The 8,191-nt window shown below is 45.8% G+C and overlaps 1 protein-coding gene across 1 annotated transcript in view; it reads right to left on the bottom strand.

Moving 5' to 3' along the window:
* Positions 1-841: 841 nt before the first annotated feature.
* Positions 842-8,191, bottom strand: part of LOC143130814 (alpha-2-macroglobulin-like protein 1) — a 48,738-nt gene continuing 41,388 nt past the window's right edge. The window contains exons 24-36 of the mRNA XM_076290037.1: positions 7,867-8,043; positions 7,137-7,212; positions 4,676-4,832; positions 4,504-4,581; positions 4,181-4,331; positions 2,935-3,125; positions 2,430-2,645; positions 2,204-2,340; positions 1,944-2,025; positions 1,470-1,538; positions 1,264-1,369; positions 1,087-1,125; positions 842-968 (exon numbers count right to left, since the gene is read on the bottom strand). Of these exons, the coding sequence (XP_076146152.1) occupies positions 937-968; positions 1,087-1,125; positions 1,264-1,369; positions 1,470-1,538; positions 1,944-2,025; positions 2,204-2,340; positions 2,430-2,645; positions 2,935-3,125; positions 4,181-4,331; positions 4,504-4,581; positions 4,676-4,832; positions 7,137-7,212; positions 7,867-8,043 (1,511 nt within the window). The 3' untranslated portion in view covers positions 842-936. The remainder of the gene's footprint in view (positions 969-1,086; positions 1,126-1,263; positions 1,370-1,469; positions 1,539-1,943; positions 2,026-2,203; positions 2,341-2,429; positions 2,646-2,934; positions 3,126-4,180; positions 4,332-4,503; positions 4,582-4,675; positions 4,833-7,136; positions 7,213-7,866; positions 8,044-8,191) is intronic.

Raw genomic sequence — 8,191 nt, 5'->3', positions numbered from 1 at the left:
TTGCCATGTCACGTGACGTCAAAGCCACTTCTCAGCAGCGCGGCACACTTGCCCTCTTCTCAACCACTTCTATTAAGCTAAAGTTGTAAGGCAAATTTAAAATCATAATAAAAACCACCTGTCCGTAGCGGGAGCTGCTACTGATCCATTTTGAGATCTCCTCAAGTCCCTGATGATCACCACTTGTGGATATTATGGTTTTTTTTTATCAGGATGCCGTGAACCCATATATAACAATGTTCCTTGTTTCATGATATTGTTTTCAACCATATTCCTTCATAAAATGACAATGCTGAGCTCTACATCCCTGTTGTTAACCAGTTTGTTTGACCACCCTATGATGGTTGACCTGCTAGACCAGCAAAACTCTTGCGAAAACATACCTTCGGCTGGTTTTCCCAGCTTATGATGGTAATTCAGCTGGTTTTGCTTGTCGTACCACCTCAAGCTGGTCATTTTAGCTGGTGTTGCTGGTCTACAGTGCTGGTTTAACTGGCCATTCCAGCTTATGTTGGTCATTCTAGCAAACCAGCATGACCGGCTTGACAGGCTGGTCACCAGCATGACCATCTTGCACCAGCTGTATCCCACAAGACAGGCTGGTCACACCAGCATGAGCAGCTTCCTCCGATGGTCACGCCAGCATATCCAGCTGGTGGCCCAACCAGCTACACCAGCAAAGACCAGCAATAGCTGGAAGAAAACCAGCAAAGACCAGCATAAGCTGGTTTCTAGCTGTTTTTTTCAGCAGGGATGTACGGTAATATTGTTTTTCATATTCTTTCATAAACATAGTCTTCAACTGACAATCCTCCGAACAGTATGAACATGAGACAAATGCTAGGATTGCAGTATTTATTACAGATATACAATCTCAAAAACATCATGTCAACACATCAGCAAGTTAAAGGGTTGAAATGTCAAAATAATTTCCACTTAATGACCTCTTCCTTCAGCTGTCCCCTGACCTGCACAAGGGGAGGACACACACACACACACACACACACACACACACACACACGTTAAATAGAATATTGGGACCTGTTGTGGTGATTGTTCTTTAGAGGACTCGGCAGACTAACTGACCTGCACAAGGGGAGGAGTACTCAGCCTCAGCTTGGTCACCTGATTGAGAGAGAGAGAGATTTCATTGGTCAGGGGCTTACTAGCACTGCTGTATCCATGGCAATGTAATTATACATATATCCATGGCAATGTAATTATACATATATGTAATGCTGGTCTTGGTCTATGGGGTCTTACTGGTCTGGTAGTAGTCATACACCTTGACCCCTGCTGGCTTCAGGTTGGTGACTGGCAGATCCTGTCGGATGGTCAGTTCGCAGTGAACAGGTATATCCTTTGGAACCTGTTTGGAAATCAAAAGAAACACATCACATCAGATGGACAGAGTGCAAGTAGGTGCAGCATGTTTCAGTGAAAACCAGGATTCTTACAGATGGCCTTACCTCTGACAGATACACAAGGATGTGGTCATCTTTGCTGTCGACTCGGTCCACAAACCTGCTGCCCTGAAGCTGTTAAAACACAAGAACATTATGGATGGTGCACACACACACCAACACAGCCTCCATCAGCAACATTATGGATGGTACACACACACACCAACACAGCTTCCATCAGCAACATTATGGATGGTGCACACACACCAACACAGCTTCCATCAGCAACATTATGGATGGTGCACACACACACACACACACACCCTCCATCAGCAACATTATGGATGGTGCACACAGAGCAACACAGCTTCCATCAGCAACATTATGGATGGTGCACACACACACACACACACACACACACACACAGCCTCCATCAGTAACATTATGGATGGTGCACACAGAGCAACACAGCCTCCATCAGTAACATTATAGATGGTGCACACAGAGCAACAGATGTAGGAGGGACATTGGACAACTTACTTTTTCAGTGTCAGCAGTGAACCCAGATAAGATTTTCACATCTATTATCGCCATGTTGGTGCTCTGCAGTGGTCCGTTATATCTGCACAAGAAAGGAGGAATAACTATTAGAACAGATGTGTATCTGCACAAGAAAGGAGGAATAACTATTAGAACAGATGTGTATCTGCACAAGAAAGGAGGAATAACTATTAGAACGGATGCGGTCAGACTAGTTCAGTCAAAGAGAACAGAAGCAGGCGTTGCATGGCGCTCCATACTGGACTGTGATGTGGAGGCTGAAGGCCTGCTGCCCATCGGCCTTGTTGCACTGTCCCTCAGTCAGAGGCTTGGCTTGAGTCGTAATGCTCAGGGTTGAATGTTTACTGGGAGTGGGGATGTTGTAGAAGAGCGCGACCTGTTACAGAAGAGATGTGAAGAAATGTCACGGACAGAGTATCCATCATCAATAGTTTAGAAACAGAGGAGAAGTTCTTTTCCACTGACCCCCACAGAAGCGCATGCAGAGCCCTTCACGTCCACTCTGTACTTCCCAGGAACGTGGCGCAGCGCCCCCTCCTGGTACAGCAGTGTGTTGAGCTGGTTCACATCAAACTGGTGTGTGTCGCCCCCTGCTGACCGCACGGTCACTGTGCTGGACCCATGTGGGCTGAAGACCTTGGTGGCGTACAGAGCCAGAGCCTGCAGCGCCACCACCGTGTCCTGAGAGAACACACACACACGCACACACACACACACCCAGCCGTCAGCACACACACACACACACACACACACACCCAGCCGTCAGCACACACACACACACACACAGCCGTCAGCACACACACACACACACACACACACAGCTGTCAGCACGGGCAAACACTGAAGCTGGAGACCAGCTCATACACACACACACCCAGCCGTCAGCACGGGCAACCACTGAAGCTGGAGACCAGCTCACACACACACACACACACACACGAAGCTTAGAAAAGAAAGGTGTGTGGAGCACCTGTGTGGAAGAGAAGCCTCCATACGGATTCTGCTGCTTCACCAGCCAGTTGACGATCCTGGAAGCATAGCCCAAGTCTGCAGCCGTCAGCGCGGGTTTGGTGAGAACAGCTAACAGCACATAAGCGCTCGTCTCCACCGCCAGGGAATCAGCTTGCTCTGATGAGGACTGAGACCAGTGCAGGAGACTCCCTGAGAAGACATGAGCCGTATGAGATAAAGACATGAGCCGTAGGAGATTAGGAGATAAAGACATGAGCCGTAGGAGATTAGGAGAAAGACATGAGCCGTATGAGATAAAAACATGAGCCGTATGAGATAAAGACATGAGCCGTAGGAGATTAGGAGATAAAGACATGAGCCGTATGAGATAAAGACAGGAGCCGTATGAGATAAAGACATGAGCCGTAGGAGATTAGGAGATAAAGACATGAGCCGTATGAGATAAAGACATGAGCCGTATGGAGATTAGGAAATAAAGACATGAGCCGTAGGAGATTAGGAGATAAAGACATGAGCCGTATGAGATAAAGACATGAGCCGTATGAGATAAAGACATGAGCCGTTTGAGATAAAGACATGAGCTGTAGGAGATTAGGAGATAAAGACATGAGCCGTATGAGATAAAGACATGAGCCGTATGAGATAAAGACATGAGCCGTAGGAGATTAGGAGATAAAGACATGAGCCGTATGAGATAAAGACAGGAGCCGTATGAGATAAAGACATGAGCCGTATGAGATAAAGACATGAGCCTGAGGAGATTAGGAGATAAAGACATGAGCCGTATGAGATAAAGACATGAGCCGTAGGAGATTAGGAGATAAAGACATGAGCCGTATGAGATAAAGACATGAGCCGTAGGAGATAAAGACATGAGCCGTAGGAGATAAAGACATGAGCCGTATGAGATAAAGACATGAGCCGTAGGAGATAAAGACATGAGCCGTAGGAGATAAAGACATGAGCCGTAGGAGATTAGGAGATAAAGACATGAGCCGTATGAGATAAAGACATGAGCCGTAGGAGATTAGGAGATAAAGACATGAGCCGTATGAGATAAAGACATGAGCCGTATGGAGATAAAGACATGAGCCGTAGGAGATTAGGAGATAAAGACATGAGCCGTAGGAGATTAGGAGATAAAGACATGAGCCGTATGAGATAAAGACATGAGCCGTAGGAGATAAAGGGAGCAGGTGCACGTGTTCGCTCATCTATGTCGGTTGTGGCACACTGCGTCCTACCAGCAGAGGTCGCTACACTGTCCAAGTGTTTCAGCAGCTCAGCTCGGAGGTCTGCTTCCCCAGCGAGGCTGAAGGTGTAGGCCAGCAGAGCGGTGGTGTAGGTGTTGGAGCGCTTACTGGCGGAGGACTTCAGGAACCTCATGGTTTCTTGCTGAAGTAATAAAAATAGATTCTTTTTTTAAACATTCTGGTCAAAGGTTATATTTCTCATGAGTGGTACAAAGGGGTATGACTTTCTAGTCATGTTTAGACAGCTATGGAAAAGATAAAGCATCTGAATGAAACCTTTGATAGAGGAGATGGTTTGAGACAGATTTACCTACCGTAACAGTGCTCATATTCAGCTCAAGCATTGATGCAGCGATGTAAGCTGTTATTGTTACATCATCGCTTACACCCCCCTAGAAAACAATGAAAAACCCTCATCAACACTGAAAATTCAGCATCCATCCCAAATAAGGAGTTTGTTTATGAGTAGCATCATACAGGTCAGACCTTCATTCTGTTGTTGAAGAGTTTCCCCTGCATATTGAAAACACCATCTGGTCGAAGGTTTCCTCCAAGCCAAGTGCTCGCATCCGTTATAACTTTTGGATCAATGTAGACAAAGGACTTTGCTTTTCCAAACGACCTCAACACAAATGCAGTGAGCCTGGGAGAAGAGATGGACACAATGCTGAGTTTGCTTCTGTCCAGAGGTAAGAGCTGTGGTCTAAGCATTGTATGCAAGTCATTTTAATTTCTATAGCACATTACATTCCAAAGTGCTTCACAGTTAAAAAAGACAGAGTTTAAAAGATGATTCAAGCATCAACTACAGCTGACACCTCCAGACAAAAACAAAACAAGAGAGACAGACGTATAAATATACAGACAAAATACAAGTGGCATCAAATCCATAGTTCCACGGGCTCAGTGGCTGTTAAAAGCAAGTCTGAAGAGATGTTTTTTTTTTATTATATAATTTAATTTTTTGTCTTTTTATGCGTTTAATGATAGGACAGTGGAGAGTGACAGGAAGTGAATGGGAGAGAGAGCAGGGGTGGGATCCGGAAAGGACCACGGGGCGGGAATCGAACCCGGGCCGCCACCGTACGGTGCAGGTGCCCCAGCCAGTTGCGCCACAGCTGGGGCTGAAGAGATGGGTTTTTAGTAAAGATTTAAAAACAGTCACAGGTGATGCCGATTAGAGTTCCGGTGGTAAGCTGTTCCAGAGGCGTTGCATGGATACTGAAAGCACAGTCACCTTTCTGTTTGCGGGAAGGGGGTGTGTCCAGGCGTGCGTGGAATCAGAGCTAGTGAGTGGAGCTGAGCGGTGCCAATATCCCGCTCCTCGCTCAGGTGGCTGACCACTCGGCCGCTCCTCGCTCAGGTGGCTGTTCACTCGGCCACTCCTCGCTCAGGTGGCTGACCACTCGGCCGCTCCTCGCTCAGGTGGCTGTTCACTCGGCCACTCCTCGCTCAGGTGGCTGTCCACTCGGCCGCTCCTCGCTCCGGTGGCTGTCCACTCGACCGCTCCTCCGCTCAAATTCACGTGAGGTCGCTCCGCTCAATCTCGCTTCACTTCAAAATCCTCCCGCTCCAGTGAAATCGCTCCAGGCTCGCTCCAATTTAAAAGAGGGAGAAATAATCTACAAGCCGAATTGTCACCTTAGAAAACGTAAATCCCAAAGATCTAAGAGCAACAGCAATGTCACTCATAGAACATTTATTGTAAAAGATAACGCAACACCGACAGTGCAACAACGAACAAGCTTGGTAACGTCAATACACATAAACCTAAAACTAAAAGGATCAGTGGGATTAATTGCCTAAATAATACAGGTTTAGCATCCAAGTTATACTTCAGCCTTAGGCTACTTGATATGAAGCATATTCTAATTGCTCACGTTTTTGCTCTCCGTAACTCATGTTTCCACAAAATTCCACATCTCCTTAAATTCCAAAATTAATCTTTACTCACTGGAACCACCACATGGTTGTTCTTGCTCTAAATTATTAGCATCTAGTTGTTTTGTAGGAATAGTACGCTTGTACAGTAGGCCCTAGGCTATGACTTTCAGTTTCCTTTCTAAAATATTTAGCAACTCCATCCCTAACGAACTTACTATGGCCAATATCTTTGAAATGTAACGGTCTTGGTTTCATTCCGAAGACATGAAATCTGGGTGGATTTGGGCATGCCTCAGACTCTTGGTGTGAGCGGAATCGGAGCGAAATTGGAGCACAACAGAGGGGAAAAAGCGCTCCAACAAAATTCCATCCGCTCCGCTCCTCGCTCGGGCTCTGCAGCTCTGCGTGGGATGCAGATCCTAGTGCTCGTGATGGAGTGGAAAAGTTCAGCATGTTTGGGACATAACCGGGAGCACGCTCATTTAGTGATTTAAAAACACTGGATATATACTGGATTGTAAATTTAACAGGAAGCCAGTGCACGGCCGGCAGTACTGGAGTGATGTGTTCCTGTTTCCTTGTCCTGGTAAGCAGTCTAGCGGTTGCGTTTTGTACTAACTCTTGCAAGAGATGATTCATCAACTCCAGTATAAAGGGCATTACAATACTGTCAATCTTAAAAGTGGCGCTTCTGTCCTAATTATGCTTTTAAATGAAAGTTTGACTTGGGTACATTCACAAGACGACCCTAGGTTGCATTTTGGTGAGAGTTACGCTTTATTAGCTTTAAAAACAGCCACCTGATCAGTGCTCAGTGCAGATGAGGATCGGGGAGGATGCACTTGAGGCCGTAGAGGGGGAGGACCTCCTTGAGTGGCACTGTGACGTTTTAGTAGCCATGTGTTGCATCATGGGAAACGGCGCATTAAACGTTACTGATTTGTGGTCGGAGCATGCAGTATCTATTACATCAACCACGTCCAGATTAAAACCATGTGATAGAACAACATCAACAGTCTTGTGGTCTACAGGTGTCTTACTTTGTGAACCAGGATGGACTCACCATGTGTTTCCATCTCCTGTTCCAAACGTGCTGTATGCTCCATTAGGAAGCTTGTAGTTCAGCTGCCTCTGGTATCCTGTTGATTACTCATAATTATGTTCCAAATCACCAGCCACTTTATTAGGCACATGTGTTCAACTGCTCATTAACAGATATCTATTCAGCCAATCACATGGCAGCAACTAAAGATCAGGGGCGTGTCCAGGGGCGTGGCCACAGGGAGGCACTGCTTCAAAAGAATGAAGTTGGCTTTAATAATATCAAATCAAAAAAATAATTATCAATTATCAACAAATTTGATATAGAGGTAAACAGTGAAGAATATGAAATGTGGCACATGGAAATAATATATTTCTAGAGAGCTTTGTCTTCTGTCATAGTTTGGATGTTGTAGGTATTGTTGTACCATGTAGTGTGTGTGTGTGTGTGTGTGTGTGTGTGTGTCCATACTTTTGACTGGTATATATAAGTATATATACTCTTTTGATCCCGTGAGGTAGTGGTAGTGTATGCTATAAAGAATTAAGGCAATTCTGAAGGCAAAAGGGGTTCAACCCGGTGCTACAAAGGTAAATGGGAAATAGTCATTAGTCATGCCTACCACACAGAACTCTAAAGTTAGAGGTGTCATCTTGTTCAGGAGTTTACTATCCAGGATGGATACATAATAATGAACATAGACATGTGCCCTCTACTGCCCTCTACTGTCAAAAGGAAGAGAACATCTCACCACTTTTGAGGAAATTGGTGGCCTTCTCCTTAATGTCTGCAGTGAGCTGGCCAGTGTTCTGCAGGTACTGCAGAATGTAGATATTTGGGGAGAGGATGGCCATATTTTGCTCCCCACAACCATAAGGCATCTGCAGGAGGCTGTCGATGTTCTTCAGAGCGCGACCTATGATGTCTCCTGCAGGAGGCATGGAGTGTTGGACAAACATGGTTAGGGTTTCAGCAGTCAGTCAGCCAATGTAAGGCTCTCTTGGACAAACATGGACAAACATGGTTAGGGTTTCAGCAGTCAGTCAGTCAGCCAATCTAAGGCTCTCTTGGACAAA

This window comes from Alosa pseudoharengus, unplaced genomic scaffold (genome assembly GCF_046254945.1).
Source record: "Alosa pseudoharengus isolate Yale_2024_CS ecotype anadromous, Long Island Sound unplaced genomic scaffold, YU_APseudo_1.1 YU_APseudo_1.1_scf_18, whole genome shotgun sequence".
NCBI lineage: Eukaryota > Metazoa > Chordata > Actinopteri > Clupeiformes > Clupeidae > Alosa > Alosa pseudoharengus.
The sequence above is the reverse complement of the archived record's forward strand: the minus strand, read 5'-3'. Positions and strand labels throughout refer to the sequence as shown.